The 20,958-nt window shown below is 45.8% G+C and overlaps 1 protein-coding gene across 10 annotated transcripts in view; it reads right to left on the reverse strand.

Moving 5' to 3' along the window:
* Positions 1–20,283, reverse strand: part of LOC112238108 (voltage-dependent P/Q-type calcium channel subunit alpha-1A) — a 142,949-nt gene extending 122,666 nt beyond the window's left edge. For 4 of the 10 annotated variants that reach the window (XM_042307083.1, XM_042307078.1, XM_042307076.1 and 1 more), the window contains exons 1-2: positions 20,117–20,279; positions 16,115–16,254 (exon numbers count right to left, since the gene is read on the reverse strand). In XM_042307083.1, the coding sequence (XP_042163017.1) occupies positions 16,115–16,140 (26 nt within the window). In that variant the 5' untranslated portion in view covers positions 16,141–16,254; positions 20,117–20,279. Of the gene's footprint in view, positions 1–16,114; positions 16,255–20,116 lie in introns of all 10 variants that reach the window. The other 6 variants (XM_042307084.1, XM_042307077.1, XM_042307075.1 and 3 more) reach the window with 4 other exon arrangements.
* Positions 20,284–20,958: the final 675 nt, after the last annotated feature.

A 20,958-nucleotide genomic window follows, 5' to 3' on the forward strand; every position in this document is an offset into this window, starting at 1 on the left:
ACTTCAGGAAACAGCAGAGGGAACACCCCCATCCACATCGATGGAACAGTAGTGGAGAGGGTAGCAAGTTTTAAGTTCCTCGGCATACACATCACAGACAAACTGAATTGGTCCACTCACACAGACAGCATCGTGAGGAAGGCGCAGCAGCGCCTCTTCAACCTCAGGAGGCTGAAGAAATTCGGCTTGTCACCAAAAGCACTCACAAACTTCTACAGATGCACAATCGAGAGCATCCTGGCGGGCTGTATCACCGCCTGGTATGGCAACTGCACCGCCCTCAACTGTAAGGCTCTCCAGAGGGTAGTGAGGTCTGCACAACGCATCACCGGGGGCAAACTACCTGCCCTCCAGGACACCTACACCACCCGATGCTACAGGAAGGCCATAAAGATCATCAAGGACATCAACCACCCGAGCCACTGCCTGTTCACCCCGCTGCCATCCAGAAGGCGAGGTCAGTACAGGTGCATCAAAGCTGGGACCGAGAGACTGAAAAACAGCTTCTATCTCAAGGCCATCAGACTGTTAAACAGCCACCACTAACATTGAGTGGCTACTGCCAACACACTGTCAATGACACTGACTCTACTCCAGCCACTTTAATCATGGGAATTGATGGGAAATGTTGTAAATATATCACTAGCCACTTTAAACAATGCTACCTTATATAATGTTACTTACCCTACATTGTTCATCTCATGCATACGTTGATACTGTACTCTACATCATCGACTGCATCCTTATGTAATACATGTATCACTAGCCACTTTAACTATGCCACTTGGTTTACATACTTATCTCATATGTATATACTGTACTCGATATCATCTACTGTATCTTGCCTATGCTGCTCTGTACCATCACTCATTCATATATCCTTATGTACATATTCTTTATCCCCTTACACTGTGTATGACAGTAGTTTTTTTTGGAATTGTTAGTTAGATTACTTGCTCGTTATTACTGCATTGTCGGAACTAGAAGCACAAGCATTTCGCTACACTCGCATTAACATCTGCTAACCATGTGTATGTGACAAATAAAATTTGATTTGATTTGATTTGATATTGGAGTTAGCTATCTGCGCTAGGAACGCAGGTAAATCCTATGGGAGTTGGCTATCTGCGCTAGGAACGCAGGTAAATCCTATGGGAGTTAGCTATCTGTGCTAGAAACACAGGTAAATAATATGGGAGTTACTATCTGTGCTACAAGGCAAGTACTTGCTATGGGATTTCAATTCTATATAACTATATTTATCCCCTCAGGGGCAATTAAGCTATCTTCCTGTGCTAGATACGTAGAGGGATGCTATGGGAGTTAGAAATCGCTAGCCCTGATGACAGACGGGGATACAGAGACTGTCCTATCAGAAGAGTAGGTAAAGGGAAGTGAGAACGAGGGAAGGAGACAGGGAAGGAAGGGCGAGGTGCTGGTTTGTCAGCCTGGAAGGTCCTGCGCTATAGACAAGGTGGGATATTGGGGTTAAAGTGAGGGATTCACACTGACAAAGCAGGTGTGTGTGTGGAGGGAGAAAAAGTGTGTCTGCATGTAGGGGATAGTATTAACAGTGCTGACAGGAGAGACATCTACTGGGAGTTACTTGCCAATCTGCCTCACAGGAAACTGTCAAGAGTGTGTGTGCATGTGTGTGCAAGCAAGAAGACAATGATGATGATGAAGAAGATGAAGATGGCAGTCTTGCCCCAACAGCTCCTCAACCCCACCAGGTCTGTCCACCTTTACAGCATTTATCATCAAAGCAACCAGGCTCATTCACACCGTTTCCACGGTTACTGGGGCCCTTCTCATTCATAACTGTTTCCATGGCAACAGGGACCTTGGCTCATTGCTAGAATCTTTGCATCACCGTGGTAACCGGGCCAAGGGGAGCTTGATTGATATGTTTTTTCTTTTCTTCTAATATCCTCAGTTGTATAGTGAAACACACACATGCATGTAATTAATACACATACAAGCGAGCACATACACCCACAAGCATGCACACACACGCACACATTTATAAGCTGCGCGTACATACACTTTCAGCTTGGAACCATTTGAGTGCACATACATTAATATGCACGATTGCACACTAGTATTTAGGTCACACGAACTAGCTACCTATGAAAATCCTCAGTTTCTACCCTGATGAACACACACGCATGAAAACACACACACACACACACTCCTCCCATATACACACACACACATACATACAGTTGAAGTCGGAAGTTTACATTCGGTTGGAGTCATTAAAAGTCATTGTTCAACCACTCCAGGGAATATGATAGGCTCAAATAAAATACAAATCTGATCTTTCTTATACTGTATGTCACATCATCTGACAGATACACGCAACAGGTCAGAGGTTAGCATAACGTCAAGGCTTTAAGCAAGTCTGTCTGAGAAGTAAACGTCGTAAGAATCTGGCTTGTAGAGGCACAATTTCGCACACACAGTATGAGGAAAGAGTGGCCTGCTAATCTTGAGTTAGACAGTCTGGAACCTAGGCTTGAGCCATTAAAATATCATTTAGAGAGAGGTTCAACCCAGGCAAGACTTTACCTGAGACAATGACCCTTTTTTAACCAAAAGAGCTCTTCAATGTTCTCCACACTGTTCTACCGTGGGCAGCTCCTCACAGTTCTCCACACTGTTCTATAATGGACAGCTCCTCACAGTTCTCCACACTGTTCTACAATGGACAGCTCCTCACTGTTCTCCACACTGTTCTACAATGGACAGCTCCTCACTGTTCTTCACACTGTTCTACAATGGACAGCTCCTCACTGTTCTTCACACTGTTCTACAATGGACAGCTCCTCACAGTTCTCCACACTGTTCTACAATGGACAGCTCCTCACAGTTCTCCACACTGTTCTACAATGGACAGCTCCTCACAGTTCTTCACACTGTTCTATAATGGACAGCTCCTCACAGTTCTCCACACTGTTCTACAATGGACAGCTCCTCACAGTTCTCCACACTGTTCTATAATGGACAGCTCCTCACAGTTCTCCACACTGTTCTACAATGGACAGCTCCTCACAGTTCTCCACACTGTTCTATAATGGACAGCTCCTCACTGTTCTCCACACTGTTCTACAATGGACAGCTCCTCACTGTTCTACAATGGACAGCTCCTCACAGTTCTCCACACTGTTCTATAATGGACAGCTCCTCACTGTTCTCCACACAGTTCTACAATGGACAGCTCCTCACAGTTCTCCACACTGTTCTACAATGGACAGCTCCTCACTGTTCTCCACACAGTTCTACAATGGACAGCTCCTCACAGTTCTCCTCACTGTTCTACAATGGACAGCTCCTCACTGTTCTCCACACAGTTCTACAATGGACAGCTCCTCACTGTTCTCCACACAGTTCTACAATGGACAGCTCCTCACAGTTCTCCTCACTGTTCTACAATGGACAGCTCCTCACTGTTCTACAATGGACAGCTCCTCACTGTTCTCCACACTGTTCTATAATGGACAGCTCCTCACTGTTCTCCACACTGTTCTACAATGGACAGCTCCTCACTGTTCTCCACACTGTTCTACAATGGACAGCTCCTCACTGTTCTCCACACAGTTCTACAATGGACAGCTCCTCACAGTTCTCCTCACTGTTCTACAATGGACAGCTCCTCACTGTTCTCCACACTGTTCTACAATGGACAGCTCCTCACTGTTCTCCACACTGTTCTACAATGGACAGCTCCTCACTGTTCTCCACACTATTCTACAATGGACAGCTCCTCACTGTTCTCCACACTATTCTACAATGGACAGCTCCTCACAGTTCTCCACACTATTCTATAATGGACAGCTCCTCACAGTTCTCCACACTATTCTACAATGGACAGCTCCTCACTGTTCTCCTCACTGTTCTACAATGGACAGCTCCTCACAGTTCTCCACACTATTCTACAATGGACAGCTCTCTCACTGGTCTCCACACTATTCTACAATGGACAGCTCCTCACAGTTCTCCACACTATTCTACAATGGACAGCTCCTCACTGTTCTCCTCACTGTTCTACAATGGACAGCTCCTCACAGTTCTCCACACTGTTCTACAATGGACAGCTCCTCACTGTTCTCCACACAGTTCTACAATGGACAGCTCCTCACAGTTCTCCACACTGTTCTACAATGGACAGCTCCTCACTGTTCTCCACACTATTCTACAATGGACAGCTCCTCACAGTTCTCCACACTATTCTACAATGGACAGCTCCTCACTGTTCTCCTCACTGTTCTACAATGGACAGCTCCTCACAGTTCTCCACACTGTTCTACAATGGACAGCTCCTCACAGTTCTCCACACTGTTCTACAATGGACAGCTCCTCACTGTTCTCCACACTGTTCTACAATGGACAGCTCCTCACTGTTCTCCACACTGTTCTACAATGGACAGCTCCTCACAGTTCTCCACACTGTTCTACCGTGGACAGCTCCTCACTGTTCTCCACACTGTTATAATGGACAGCTCCTCACAGTACAATGGACAGCTCCTCACAGTTCTCCACACTGTTCTACAATGGACAGCTCCTCACTGTTCTCCACACTGTTCTACAATGGACAGCTCCTCACAGTTCTCCACACTGTTCTACCGTAGGCAGCTCCTCACAGTTCTCCACACTGTTCTACAATGGACAGCTCCTCACAGTTCTCCACACTGTTCTACAATGGACAGCTCCTCACTGTTCTCCACACTGTTCTACAATGGACAGCTTCTCACAGTTCTCCACACTGTTCTACAATGGACAGCTCCTCACAGTTCTCCACACTGTTCTACCGTAGGCAGCTCCTCACAGTTCTCCACACTGTTCTACCGTAGGCAGCTCCTCACTGTCCTACTACGGATAGAACTCAATGGCCGTGTCCAAAATCTAACTTGCATACAAAACCTACATGTTGCGTACATATCATGCTACATACTATTTAGAACGTACTGCTTAGTAAAAACAAATGCAGTGAGCAACAAATATCAATGTACTAGGTCATCCATCCTTAGAATGTGTCATTGAATGCACAATTACGTTGATTCGTTCAGTTTGTACAGCAAGGCATCTTACGTAATTCTGAGCTTCCTTCCTTCCTTCCTTCCTTCCTTCCTTCCTTCCTTCCTTCCTTCCTTCCTTCCTTCCTTCCTTCCTTCCTTCCTTCCTTCCTTCCTTCCTTCCTTCCTTCCTTCCTTCCTTCCTTCCTACCTTCCTACCTTCCTTCCTTCCTGTACAGTCATATACTGCATGTGTATTAAGTGTGTTGTTTGGCAATGTGCCTCAGTATATATGCTGAGAAGAAGACGGTTTATAGGTGTGTGAAGGAAAAGGGAGCATGTGTTTGAAGTGTAAATGTGTATTGTGTGTGCATGTATGCATCCCCTGGTCATTGTAGTATCAAAGTGTCAGGGCAGAGGTGGGTAGAAAGGGCAGTAGCTTTTCATCTTCAAAGAGCTACACTTCTAAAAGAAAAATCGCCATTCAAAAGGAGCTAACCATAGAGACCACAGCTGGGAGCAGTGTATGTGTGTGTGACATCTGTGTATAAGTGCGAAGCGTGTGTGTGTGTGTGTGTGTGTGTGTGTTTGTGTGTATGCGTGTGAGAAAAATGAATGAAAGAGAGAGAGACAAAAAGAGAGAAAGAGAGAATGAGATAGAAATAGTTATAGACACAGAGAGACAGAGAAAAAGTTGAGATAGAGAGAAAGAGACACAAAGAGAGAGAGAAGAGAGGTAGAGAGAGAGGAAGAGAGAGTGAGAGAGCGAATGAGAGGGACAGAGAGTGACAGACAGAGAGAGAGGGGGAGAGTTCCTGTGTCTCAAGGCTGTACTGGGTGATTGATCATCTGCAGCAGCTAAAAACAGGTTACTGCAGCAGCACACACACACTCTCTCTCATTCGCTTGCTCGGCTCCTCCTCCTCCCTCTCTCTCTCTCTCTCTCTCTCTCTCTCTCTCTCTCTCTCTCTCTCTCTCTCTCTCTCTCTCTCTCTCTCTCTCTCTCTCTCTCTCTCTCTCTCTCTCATTCGCTTGCTCGGCTCCTCCTCCTCCCTCTCTCTCTCTCTCTCTCTCTCTCTCTCTCTCTCTCTCCCTCTCTCTCTCTCTCTCTCTCTCTCTCTCTCTCTCTCTCTCTCATTCGCTTGCTCCGCTCCTCCTCCTACTCCTCTCTCTCTCTCTCTCTCTCATTCTCTTTGGCTGAACAAAGTTCTCAGTTGCCTGGACTCATTGAGGTAATTATGCAGTCTGTTGTCAATACCTTAAACCATTTCACATGGTAAAACACAATTTGCAGATCTCACTTAGACTTTTCAGCAAAACTCTAAACACATTCTCATTCTCAAAACACATTCTGCACTCTAATGCACATGTCATCCATACTGGTAAACACAAGTGGCAACAATCAAATACAAATAGAGAACCCATGTCATTGATTGAACACAACCACTCAAAACTGATTTAACCTGTTTCAAATGATGCGACACAACCAATATAAGCCAGTTCAGAGAGCAAACAGGTTGTTGAAGGTGGGAAGGAGAGAGTCTGAGAATGGATAGAAGAAACGAGAACGAGTGCGTATGAGAGGTGGGCGACGAGGAGGAAGAGGAGGAGGAGGGCAAGAAAGAGGAAGACGAAGACGAAGAGGAAGACAAAGAGTGGAAATATCTGATGAAATTCGAGCAACAGTTATAGACCATGTTCTTGTCCATGGACTGACAATGAGGGAAGCAGGACTTAGAGTGCAACCCAATTTGAGCCCATTTTCTGTGTCCACCATAGTAAGGACATTCAGAGAAGAGAACAGGTACAGTATACTACTGTATTTTTGTAATTGCACATTTACTGTACTACACTATATGCAGCTGTTTCAATAGACATGTGTAAAGTTAATCACTGTATTTATTGTACTGCATGAATATGTTTTGTAACTGCACAACTACTTTTGTAGAATTGCAAGGCTGCCACATGCAGGTGGAAGGACAGCTATATTCACTCGGGAGCAAGAGGCCGTTATAGTTGGCATGGTCCTTCAAGATAATGCAATAAGACTCAGAGAAATCCAGGAACAACGAGTGATACAAGACAACACACACTTCCAGGGAATCGACAGTGTGAGCATTTCCACCATTGACCGTGTCCTCCATCGTAACAGGATGCGAATGAAACAAGTATACAGAGTACCTTTTGAGTGCAACTCACCAAGGGTGAAAGAACTGCGAGCTCAGTATGTGCAAGTAAGTGTAGATTCAGAAACATTTACTGTAATCCAGATTGTCTACAGTACTAACATATACTACGTGAATGACATTACTCTTCAGTACATACAATGTATGTGAATCAGAAACCTAATTGTACTCTACAGTATAGCACTGTCTCTGTACGACTTACAAAATCCTACATACAGTATATTGTATTTCTACACAGACAATATTTGACTTGGAATCCTTGGACAGACCCCATGAGTTCATCTTTGTTGATGAAGCAGGCTTCAATCTTACAAAGAGGAGTCACGTTCTGACCTTAGTTCCTTTGTTATGCCTTTGTTTTAGTATGGTCAGGGCGTGAGTTGGGGTGGGTAGTCTATGTTCCTTTTTCTATCTTGTGTTTATGTGTTTGGCCTGGTATGGTATCTCAGTCAGAGGCAGGTGTCGTTCGTTGTCTCTCATTGAGAATCATACCTGTGTTTTGTGGGTGATTATTTTCTGTCTCGTGTTTTCTGCACCTTTCAGGACTGTTTCGGTTTTTGTTTATTTCACCTTGTTATTTTGTATTTTCAGTGTTCAGTCAATAAACATCATGAACACTTACCCCGCTGCGCATTAGTCCGACATTTCATACTCCTCGTCAGAGGAGGACGAAGAATATCGTTACAAGAGGAGAAGGAGAGGAAGAAACATGTTTGGACAGCGGGCCATTGTTGAAGTCCCTGGTCAACGAGGTGGCAATGTCACAATCTGTGCTGCAATCAGCAACCATGGTGTTCTACATCACCATGTTACACTCGGCCATATAACACCCAGCACCTTCTAAGATTTATTGCCAATCTAAGAGATATTTTATTTGAGCAGCAGGGTCAAGAGCTAAATGAGAATCCCATTCCCAGCTACAGTATGTGATAGTGTGGGACAATGTCAGTTTCCACCAAGCTGCTCAGGTAAGGGAATGGTTTAACATCAATGGGCAGTTTATGAACTTGTTACCTCCCTCCATACTCACCTTTCCTGAATCCGATTGAGGAGTTTTTCTCCTCTTGGAGATGGAAAGTGTATGATAGACAAACCTACACCAGAGTAAATCTGCTGCAAGCCATGGATTTAGCCTGTGGTGATATAGGTGAGGAATCATGTCAGGGCTGGATACGGCACACAAGAGGCTTCTTCCCCCGTTGCCTCAGGAGGGACAATATTGCTTGTGATGCCGACGAAGTGCTCTGGCCTGACCCAGCCCAAAGACAAGAAGAAGCACATTGATCACATGTTTACTCGTTTGATTTTTGCCCCTTTTAGTATTGTATACTGTAGTACAGTGCATTGTAGGCTGTATACTGTACAATGGACAAATTGTATGGCCCTGAACATTGTGCTTTCCATTTATTAACAGTACCGACTGCTCAATAGATTTTGACTGGTTGCAGGTTCATATCAACGAAGAACAAGAATTACAGTATCACAGAGACAAAGGACAAGTTTGTGAGATGCAGGGTACAGTACTGTAAAAATAGGCGTACAAGGAGGAGAAAGAACTAAAAACAAAATTGCAAAGAGCAAAGCAGAGTAGTCATTTCTGATCAATTTTGAGCTACTATGATAGAACATGTTTTCTTTCATCAAAACACAATGACGGAAAAATGTGAATATTTTTTAGATTAAAAATGTACTTCTCCCTGAGAAGCGTATGTGTTGAACAATGTAAATAGGATAAAATTGGATAAAATCCCTGAGCAGCTTGGTGAAAACTGACATTGTCCAACAGTATCACATAGGTGGGAATGGGATTCTCATTTAGCTCTTGACCCTGCTGCTCAAATAAAATATCTCTTAGATTGGCAATAAATCTTAGAAGGTGCTGGGTGTTATATGGCCCGAGTGTAACATGGTGATGTAGAACACCATGGTTGCTGATTGCAGCACAGATTGTGACATTGCCACCTCGTTGACCAGGGACTTCAACAATGGCCCGCCGTCCAATCATGTTTCTATTTTTCTGTGTATTGTTTACTGACTGCTTGAGAGTGTATATCATTTTGATAACTTTGTTTATGATTTGAGAGCAGTGCTTGATTTTTGAACACAGATAAAACTGTTTTGAGGCGAATGTTTCATTTTGTGAGAGGAGTCAGATGTAAATAGTGTTTGAATATGAGGTGTAGTGTTTAATGTTTTCAGGAAATGGAGCAAGATTTCAGAAATTGTGTTTTAGCAATTCAGAAAAACTGTAGTGGATTCGGCTATTTCAGCACCACCCGTTGCTGATAGGTGTATAAAATCGAGCACACAACCATGCAATCTCCATAGACAAACATTGGCAGTGGAATGGCTTTGCTGAAGAACTCATTGACTTTCAACGTGGCACCGTCATATGATGCCACCTTTCCAACAAGTCAGTTCATAACATTTCTGACCTGCTAGAGCTGCCCCGGTCAACTGTAAGTGCTGTTATTGTGAAGTGGAAACGTCTAGGAGCAACAACGGCTCAGCCACAAAGTGGTAGGCCACACTAGCTCACAGAACGGGACCGCCGAGTGCTGAAAGTGTGCTTAAAAATAATCTTTCTTAGGTTGCAAATACTCACTACCGAGTTTCAAACTGCCTCTGGAAACAACGTCAGCACAAGAACTGTTACAGTGGCTTGCGAAAGTTTTCACCCCCCTTGGCATTTTTCCTATTTTATTGCCTTACAACTTGGAATTAATATATATTTGGGGGTTTGTATCATTTGATTTACACAACATGCCTACCACTTTGAAGATGCAAAATATTTTTTATTGTGAAACAAATAAAAAAACGTAAAACTTGAGCGTGCGTAACTATTCACCCTCCCAAAGTCAATACTTTGTAGAGCCACCTTTTGCAGCAATTACAGCTGCAAGTCTCTTGGGGTATGTCTATGTAAGCTTGGCACATCTAGCCACTGGGATTTTTGCCCCTTTTTCAAGGCAAAACTTCTCCAGATCCTTCAAGTTGGATGGGTTCCGCTGGTGTACAGCAATCTTTAAGTCATACCACAGATTCTCAACTGGATTGAGGTCTGGGTATTGACTAGGCCATTCCAAGACATTTAAATGTTTCCCCTTAAACCACTCTCTTGTTGCTTTTGCAGTATGCTTAGACTCATTGTCCTGTTGGAAGGTGAACCTCGGTCCCAGTCTCAAATCTCTGGAAGACTGAAACAAGTTTCCCTCAAGAATTTCCCTGTAATTAGTGCCATCCATCATTCCTTTAATTCTGACCAGTTTCCCAGTCCCTGCCGATGAAAAACATCCCCATAGCATGATGCTGCCACCACCATGCTTCACTATTCTCGGGGTGATGAGAGGTGTTGGGTTTGAGCCAGACATAGAATTTTCCTTGATGGCAAAAAAAAACAATTTTAGTCTCATCTGACCAGAGTACATTCTTTCATATGTTTGGGGAGTCTCCCACATGCCTTTTGGCGAACACCAAATGTGTTTTCTTATTTTTTTCTTTAAGCAATGGCTCTTTCTGGCCACTCTTCTGTAAAGTCCAGCTCTGTGGAGTGTACGGCTTAAAGTGGTCCTGTGTATGGACAGATACTCCAATCTCCGCTATGGAGCTTTGCAGTTCCTTCAGGGTTATCTTTGGTCTCTTTGTTGCCTCTTTGTCTGTAAGTTTGGGTGGGCGGCCCTCTCTTGGCAAGTTTGTTGTGGTGCCATATTCTTTCAATTTTTTAATTATGGATTTAATGGTGCTCTGTGGGTTCAAAGTTTCTAAACTTTTTTATAACCCAACCCCGATCTGTACTTCTCCACAACTTTGTCCCTGACCTGTTTGGAGAGCTCCTTGGTCTTCATTGTGCCGCTTGCTTGGTGGTGTCCCTTGCTAGCGGTGTTGCAGACTCTGGGGCCTTTCAGAACAGGTGTATATATACTGAGATCATGTGACAGATCATGTGACACTTAGATTGCACACAGGTGGACTTTATTTAACTAATTATGTGACTTCTGAAGGTAATTGGTTGCACCAGATCTTTTTTAGGGGCTTCATAGCAAAGGGGATGAATACATACTGTATGCACGCACCACTTTTCAGTTTATAATTATTTGACATTTTTTGAAACAAGTTCTTTTTTTAATTTCACTTCACCAATTTGGACTATTTTGTGTTTGTCCATTACATGAAATCCAAATAAAATACATTTAAATTACAGGTTGTAATGCAACAAAATATGAAAAAACGCCAATGGGGATAAATACTTTTGCAAGGCACTGTAGTTGGGAGCTTCATGAAATGGGTTTCCATGGGCGAGCAGCCACACACAAGCCTAAGATCATCAAGTAAAATGCTAAGCGTTGCCTGGAGTGGTGTAAAGCTGGCCACCATTGGACTCTGGAGCAGTGAAAACACATTCTCTGGAGTGATGAATCACGCTTCACCATCTGGCAGTCCGACGGCCAAATCTGGGTTTGGCAGATGCCAGGAGAACACTACCTACTCCAATGCATAGTGCACAGTGTAAAGTTTGGTGGAAGACGAATAATGGTCTGAGGCTGTTTTTCATGGTTTGGCTAGGCCCCTTAGATCCAGTGAAGGGAAATGTTTAACGCTACAGCATACAATGACATTTTAGGCAATTCTGTGCTTCCAACTTTGTGGCAAAAGTTTGGGGAAGGCCCTTTCCTGTGTCAGCATGACAATGCCCCCGTGCACAAAGCGAGGTCCATAGAGAAATTGTTTTTTGAGATCGGTGTGGAAGAACTTGACTGGCCTGCACAGAGCCCTGACCTCAACCCCATCAAACACCTTTGGAATGAATTGGAACGTCGACTGCGAACCAGGCCTAACCACCCAACATCAGTGCCTGACCTCACTAATGCTCTTGTAGCTAAATGGAAGGATGTCCCCGCAGCAATGTTCCAGCATCTAGTTGACAGCCTTCCCAGAAGAGTGGAGGCTGTTATAGCAGCAAAGGGGGACTAACTCCATATTAATGCCCATGATTTTGGAATGAGACGTTCAACGAGCAAGTGTCCACATACTTTGGTAATGTAGTGTATGTATCTGCCTTCCCCTTTTGGTATTCCCTTCTCTCTCCTCCCTCAACTATTGTACAAACCTCCATCTCTCTTTATAAGTATATTGCTTCTACAGTTACACCCCTCCTCTCCCCTTTCTCTCTCTCTTTCTCTGTGTGTGTCTCTCTCTCTGTGTCTGTCTCTCTCTCTCTCTCTGTCTCTCTCTCTCTGTCTCTCTCTCTCTCTCTCTGTCTCTCTCTGTCTCTCTCGGTCTCTCTCTGTCTCTCTCTGTCTCTCTCTCTCTGTCTCTCTCTCTGTCTCTCTCTCTGTCTCTCTCTCTGTCTCTCTCTCTGTCTCTCTCTCTGTCTCCCTCTCTGTCTCTCTCTCCCAGCGAGGCCTGATGGATCTGAGAGACACACACAGGATCACAGGCAAGTCACTTAAGGACAAATTCTTATTTACAATGATGGCCGAGGAACAGTGGGTTAACCACTAGGCTACCTGCCTCTAACCACTAGGCTACCTGCCTCTAACCACCTCTAACCAGCCTATCCCTCTCCTCTTCTCTTACTGACTAACTAATTTCCACTATCCCCCCCCTCTCTCTCTCTCCCCCCCTGTTCTCTCCCTCCCTCTCTCTCTCTCTCTCTCTCTCTCTCTCCCTCTCTCTCTCTCTCTCTCTCCCCCTTTCTCTCTCCCTCTCTCTCTCTCTCTCTCTCTCAGACTTAAGTATGTTAGGACAGAGCAGGTTTCATAGTCTGGCCTATTAAGTCATAGAGACAGACTGTCAGTTTGAGTACAACTCACTAGCTCCTCAATGACTAACTATACAGCACTGTAACACACACTGAGAGAGAGAGAGACAAAGAGAGAGACAGAGAGAGAGAGAGAGAGAGAGAGAGAGAGAGAGAGGGGAGAGAGAGAAAGAAAGGGGGGAGAGAGAGAGAGAGAGAGAGAGAGAGAGAGAGAGAGAGAGAGAGAGAGAGAGAGAGAGAGAGAGAGAGAGACAGAGAGAGAGAGAAGAAGAGAGAGAGAGAGAGAGAGAGAGAGAGAGAGAGAGAGAGAGAGAGAGAGAGAGAGAGAGAGAGAGAGAGAGAGAGAGAGAGAAACACAGCCAAGGACCCTTTAGTATAAACAAATACACACGCACAAACACACAACACCTACACATGCCTACACACTAAAACCTATTGAACCTATGGATTGATACTATATTCAAATGAGATATCTCTCTGTCACACACACACAACTCTGTCTGTCTGTTACTGTAAAGAAAGAGTACACAGGGAAGTAAGGAATGAGGAAGGAAGCTAGAAAAAAGACTGGGGATGACAGGGACACAATAATGGATGGAGAGAGGGGAGAGAGATAGAAAGAAATTAACGGATGAATAGGGAGAGAAAGAGACAAAATAGATAGAGAATTACAATGATACAGGAGCAGAGGGATAGAGAGATGGAGAGAAGGACAGAAGCATAGCAAAACAGGTAAAGAGGAGTAAAAGAGGGAGAGAGGAACAGGGGAAAAGAGGATGAGAGTCTGTCAGGCACACAGAGCACTCAGACAATAGCTGGAGGACATGTCGGGAGAGAGAGAGAGAGAGAGAGAGAGAGAGAGAGATGAGGAAGTCACAGGAATGAAGGGGGGAGAGAGGTGTGCATGTCTCCTGTGTCCTCTCCTCTCTTCATTCTCTCCATACATTGTTTTCTCCATTTCCTTTTTCCTCCCCTCTCCCCCCTTTCTCTCTCCCACTCCCCCTCCTAACCTCTCTCTTGCTTTCTCTCTCTACCCCTCTCCCTCTCATCCCTCCTCCCACTCTCATCCTCCCTGCCCTCTCTCTCCCCCTCCCCTCTCATCCCTCCTCTTACTCTCATCCTCCCTGCCCTCTCTCGCCCCCTCCCCTCTCATCCCTCCTCTCACTCTAATCCTTCCTGCCCTCTCTCTCCCCCTCCCCTCTCATCCCTCCTCTTACTCTCATCCTCCCTGCCCTCTCTCTCCACTCCCCTCTCATCCCTCCTCCCACTCTCATCCTCCCTGCCCACTCTCATCCTCCCTCCCTCTCTCTACCCCTCATCCCTCCTCCCACTCTCATCCTCCCTGCCCTCTCTCATCCTCCCTTCCCTCTCTCTCCCCCTCCCCTCTAATCCTCCCTGCCCTCTCTCATCCTCCCTGTCCTCTCTCATCCTCCCTGCCCACTCTCATCATCCCTGCCCTCTCTCATCCTCCCTGCCCACTCTCATCCTCCCTGCCCTCTCGCATCCTCCCTGCCCTCTCTCTCCCCCCCCTCTAATCCTCCCTGCCCTCTCTCATCCTCCCTGTCCTCTCTCATCCTCCCTGCCCACTCTCATCATCCCTGCCCTCTCTCATCCTCCCTGCCCACTCTCATCCTCCCTGCCCTCTCGCATCCTCCCTGCCCTCTCTCTCCCCCTCCCCTCTCATCCCTCCTCCCTCTCTCATCCTCCCTGCCCTCTCTCTCCCCCTCCCCTCTCATCCTCCCTGCCCATTCTTATCCTCCCTGCCCACTCTCATCCTCCCTGCCCTTTCTCATCCTCCCTGCCCTCTCTCATCCTCCCTGCCCTCTCTCATCCCTCCTCCCCCCTCTCATCCTCCCTGCCTTTCTCTCCCCTCCCCTCTCATCCTCCCTGCCCTCTCTCATCCTCCCTGCCCTCTCTCATCCCTCCTCCCCCTCTCATCCTCCCTGCCTTTCTCTCCCCCTCCCCTCTCATCCTCCCTGCCCTCTCTCATCCTCCCTGCCCTCTCTCATCCTCCCTGCCCTCTCTCTCCCCTCCCCTCTCATCCCTCCTCCCTCTCTCATCCTCCCTGCCCTCTCTCTCCCCCTCCCCTCTCATCCTCCCTGCCCATTCTTATCCTCCCTGCCCACGCTCATCCTCCCTGCCCTTTCTCATCCTCCCTGCCCTCTCTCATCCTCCCTGCCCTCTCTCATCCCTCCTCCCCCTCTCATCCTCCCTGCCTTTCTCTCCCCCTCCCCTCTCATCCTCCCTGCCCTCTCTCATCCTCCCTGCCCTCTCTCATCCCTCCTCCCCCTCTCATCCTCCCTGCCTTTCTCTCCCCCTCCCCTCTCATCCTCCCTGCCCTCTCTCATCCTCCCTGCCCTCTCTCATCCTCCCTGCCCTCTCTCATCCTCCCTGCCCTCTCTCTCAGTGTTGATGTGACATTTGTTCTCTCCCCTGGCTGCCTCTCCCTACAGTGCTGCTGTGATCCTGTCTCTGTCTGAGTACACTCACTAAGTTGGGAGAGCAGAGACACACACACACACACACACACACACTTATACACACACATGGCACACACACACACACAAGAGTATTTGCATGTAGGAATGCATGTACGCATTCAGACACACACACACATTTTTACATTTTAGTCACTTATCAGACACTCTTATCCAGAGCGACTTACAGTAGTGAGTGCATTGATTTTCATATTTTTTAAAACATTTGCATGTACACACGCATGCACATTGGCACGTAGGCATACATGCACACACACGAGCACTAGCATGCACACATACATACATACATACATACATACATACATACATACATACATACATACATACATACATACATACATACATACATACATACATACATACATACATACATACATACATACATACATACATCACACATATGACTCCCCTCTCTCTCTAGCATGTGATCACATGATCTGTTTGTCGGTGTGAATGTCTGTGTTTCCAACGGGGTTCCCAGCAGCTTCTTGTTTCAGTGAATGTGTGTGTAGCGTGTTTGGGTGCGTGCCCGCGTACTGTGTCTACTGGCTACTGTGTATACACTGGTGTGCACTCATGTTTGAGTTTATCTTTGTATATGTGTTGGAGTGTGTGTGTGTGTGTGTGTGTGTGTGTGTGTTTCTCAACACTCACCCTGTGCATACTACTACGAAGTCCATGGCATTCCATCCGTTCCTTATGTAGGAGTTCTTATGGAAGGCAAATCCTAGAGCCAGGATCTTAATGCCTGACTCAAAACAGAAGATCCCTATGAAGTAGGGCTCAGTGTCATCCTAAAGGAGAGAGAGGGGGGTAATAGAAGAGGGCTCAGTGCAAAGATTTTACAGGGTTCAACTTAAAGGGACAATCAGCAGTTTAAACCATGTTTTTTTCAGAAGTGCATTGTTTACAAACAAAGGAATAAAACAAACTTGTATAATATTGTTTTGGGTTCCAATGGGATGTACCAACTGCAGATTGCCCCTTTAAAAACACAATGTATGACATAATCCAAGATGTCAGACAGTGTGAAGTAAAGCTCTATGGTGCTGAGAGGACAGATAGATGTCAGACAGTGTGAAGTAAAGCTCTATGGTGCTGAGAGGACAGATAGATGTCAGACAGTGTGAAGTAAGGCTCTATGGTGCTGAGAGGACAGATAGATGTTAGACAGTGTGAAGTAAAGCTCTATGGTGCTGAGAGGACAGATAGATGTTAGACAGTGTGAAGTAAAGCTCTATGGTGCTGAGAGGACAGATAGATGTTAGACAGTGTGAAGTAAGGCTCTATGGTGATGAGAGGACAGATAGATGTTAGACAGTGTGAAGTAAAGCTCTATGGTGCTGAGAGGACAGATAGATGTCAGACAGTGTGAAGTAAAGCTCTATGGTGCTGAGAGGACAGATAGATGTCAGACAGTGTGAAGTAAAGCTCTATGGTGCTGAGAGGACAGATAGATGTCAGACAGTGTGAAGTAAAGCTCTATGGTGCTGAGAGGACAGATAGATGTTAGACAGTGTGAAGTAAAGCTCTATGGTGCTGAGAGGACAGATAGATGTTAGACAGTGTGAAGTAAGGCTCTATGGTGCTGAGAGGACAGATAGATGTTAGACAGTGTGAAGTAAGGCTCTATGGTGATGAGAGGACAGATAGATGTTAGACAGTGTGAAGTAAGGCTCTATGGTGCTGAGAGGACAGATAGATGTTAGACAGTGTGAAGTAAGGCTCTATGGTGCTGAGAGGACAGATAGATGTTAGACAGTGTGAAGTAAGGCTCTATGGTGATGAGAGGACAGATGTTAGATGTTAGACAGTGTGAAGTAAGGCTCTATGGTGCTGAGAGGACAGATAGATGTTAGACAGTGTGAAGTAAGGCTCTATGGTGATGAGAGGACAGATAGATGTTAGACAGTGTGAAGTAAGGCTCTATGGTGCTGAGAGGACAGATAGATGTTAGACAGTGTGAAGTAAGGCTCTATGGTGCTGAGAGGACAGATAGATGTTAGACAGTGTGAAGTAAGGCTCTATGGTGATGAGAGGACAGATAGATGTTAGACAGTGTGAAGTAAGGCTCTATGGTGCTGAGAGGACAGATAGATGTTAGACAGTGTGAAGTAAGGCTCTATGGTGATGAGAGGACAGATAGATGTTAGACAGTGTGAAGTAAGGCTCTATGGTGATGAGAGGACAGATAGATGTTAGACAGTGTGAAGTAAGGCTCTATGGTGCTGAGAGGACAGATAGATGTTAGACAGTGTGAAGTAAGGCTCTATGGTGCTGAGAGGACAGATAGATGTTAGACAGTGTGAAGTAAGGCTCTATGGTGCTGAGAGGACAGATAGATGTTAGACAGTGTGAAGTAAAGCTCTATGGTGATGAGAGGACAGATAGATGTTAGACAGGGTGAAGTAAGGCTCTATGGTGATGAGAGGACAGATAGATGTTAGACAGTGTGAAGTGTGAAGTAAGGCTCTATGGTGCTGAGAGGACTATGGTGATGAGTGCTGAGGACAGATAGATGTTAGACAGTGTGAAGTAAGGCTCTATGGTGATGAGAGGACAGATAGATGTTAGACAGTGTGAAGTAAGGCTCTATGGTGATGAGAGGACAGATAGATGTTGAGAGGACAGACAGTGTGAAGTAAGGCTCTATGGTGATGAGAGGACAGATAGATGTTAGACAGTGTGAAGTAAGGCTCTATGGTGATGAGAGGACAGATAGATGTTAGACAGTGTGAAGTAAAGGCTCTATGGTGATGAGAGGACAGATAGATGTTAGACAGTGTGAAGTAAGGCTCTATGGTGATGAGAGGACAGATAGATGTTAGACAGTGTGAAGTAATGGTGATGAGAGGACTCTATGGGTGCTGAGAGGACAGATAGATGTTAGACAGTGTGAAGTAAGGCTCTATGGTGATGAGAGGACAGATAGATGTTAGACAGTGTGAAGTAAGGCTCTATGGTGATGAGAGGACAGATAGATGTTGTGAGATGGTGCTGAGTGATGTTAGACAGTGTGAAAGGCTCTATGGTGATGAGAGGACTCTATGGTAAGGCTCTATGGTGATGAGAGGACAGATAGATGTTAGACAGTGTGAAGTAAGGCTCTATGGTGATGAGAGGACAGATAGATGTTAGACAGTGTGAAGTAAGGCTCTATGGTGATGAGAGGACAGATAGATGTTGTTAGACAGTGTGAGACAGTGTGAAGTGTGAAAGGCTCTATGGTGCTGAGAGGACAGATAGATGTTAGACAGTGTGAAGTAAGGCTCTATGGTGCTGAGAGGACAGATAGATGTTAGACAGTGTGAAGTAAGGCTCTATGGTGATGAGAGGACAGATAGATGTCAGACAGTGTGAAGTAAAGGCTCTATGGTGCTGAGAGGACAGATAGATGTTAGACAGTGTGAAGTAAGGCTCTATGGTGCTGAGAGGACAGATAGATGTTAGACAGTGTGAAGTAAGGCTCTATGGTGATGAGAGGACAGACAGATAGATGTTAGACAGTGTGAAGTAAGGCTCTATGGTGCTGAGAGGACAGATAGATGTTAGACAGTGTGAAGTAAGGCTCTATGGTGCTGAGAGGACAGATAGATGTTAGACAGTGTGAAGTAAGGCTCTATGGTGCTGAGAGGACAGATAGATGTCAGACAGATGTGAAGTAAAAGGCTCTATGGTGATGAGAGGACAGATAGATGTTAGACAGTGTGAAGTAAAGGCTCTATGGTGCTGAGAGGACAGATAGATGTTAGACAGTGTGAAGTAAGGCTCTATGGTGCTGAGAGGACAGATAGATGTTAGACAGTGTGAAGTAAGGCTCTATGGTGCTGAGAGGACAGATAGATGTTAGACAGTGTGAAGTAAGGCTCTATGGTGCTGAGAGGACAGATAGATGTTAGACAGTGTGAAGTAAGGCTCTATGGTGCTGAGAGGACAGATAGATGTTAGACAGTGTGAAGTAAGGCTCTATGGTGCTGAGAGGACAGATAGATGTTAGACAGTGTGAAGTAAGGCTCTATGGTGGTGCTGAGAGGACAGATGTTAGATGTGAAGTAACTCTATGTGTGAAGATAATGTTAGACTCTATGGTGCTGAGAGGACAGATAGATGTTAGACAGTGTGAAGTAAGGCAGATAGATGTTAGACAGTGTGAAGTAAGGCTCTATGGTGATGAGAGGACAGATAGATGTTAGACAGTGTGAAGTAAGGCTCTATGGTGATGAGAGGACAGATAGATGTTAGACAGTGTGAAGTAAGGCTCTATGGTGCTGAGAGGACAGATAGATGTTAGACAGTGTGAAGTAAGGCTCTATGGTGATGAGAGGACAGATAGATGTTAGACAGTGTGAAGTAAGGCTCTATGGTGATGAGAGGACAGATAGATGTTAGACAGTGTGAAGTAAGGCTCTATGGTGCTGAGAGGACAGATAGATGTCAGACAGTGTGAAGTAAGGCTCTATGGTGCTGTTTGTGTGCATTCATATGTGTGTCTGTGTGAGTGTTTGTGTGCATTCATATGTGTGTCTGTGTGAGTATTTGTGTGCATTCATGCATGTGTGTGCGTGTACAAATTTGTATGTGTGTATGCATTCGTACGTAGGGGTGTGGGACAAATTCCCATTTGTGTGTGTGTCTGCACATGTGTGTGTGACGTACCAGGCGTTCAGACAGAGGAGTCTTGTCTCCATCAGGCAGATGTTGCTCCAGAGCCAGGACAATACAGTTGGCACAGATGGTGGCCAGGATCAACCACTCAAACGGAGTGAGAGAGTACAGTCAAGGAAGAAAACAGGGAGGAGAGCAGAGGACAGATGGAGAGGACAGGAAGAAACCAGGGAGGAGAGGACAGACAGAGAGGACAGGAAGAAACCAGGGAGGAGGGGAGAGAACAGATGGAGAGGACAGGAAGAAACCAGGGAGGAGGGGAGAGAACAGATGGAGAGGACAGGAAGAAAACAGGGAGGAGAGCAGAGAACAGACGGAGAGGACAGGAAGAAACCAGGGAGGAGAGGACAGACGGAGAGGACAGACAGAGAGGACAGGAAGAAACCAGGGAGGAGAGCAGAGAACAGACGGAGAGGACAGGAAGAAACCAGGGAGGAGAGGACAGACGGAGAGGACAGGAAGAAACCAGGGAGGAGGGGAGAGAACAGATGGAGAGGACAGGAAGAAAACAGGGAGGAGAGCAGAGAACAGACGGAGAGGACAGGAAGAAACCAGGGAGGAGAGGACAGACGGAGAGGACAGACAGAGAGGACAGGAAGAAACCAGGGAGGAGAGCAGAGAACAGACGGAGAGGACAGGAAGAAACCAGGGAGGAGAGGACAGACGGAGAGGACAGGAAGAAACCAGGGAGGAGAGGACAGACGGAGAGGACAGACAGAGAGGACAGGAAGAAACCAGGGAGGAGGGGAGAGAACAGATGGAGAGGACAGGAAGAAACCAGGGAGGAGGGGAGAAGAGGACAGACAGAGAGGACAGGAAGAAACCAGGGAGGA

This window comes from Oncorhynchus tshawytscha, linkage group LG27 (assembly GCF_018296145.1).
Source record: "Oncorhynchus tshawytscha isolate Ot180627B linkage group LG27, Otsh_v2.0, whole genome shotgun sequence".
NCBI classification, from domain to species: Eukaryota; Metazoa; Chordata; class Actinopteri; order Salmoniformes; family Salmonidae; genus Oncorhynchus; species Oncorhynchus tshawytscha.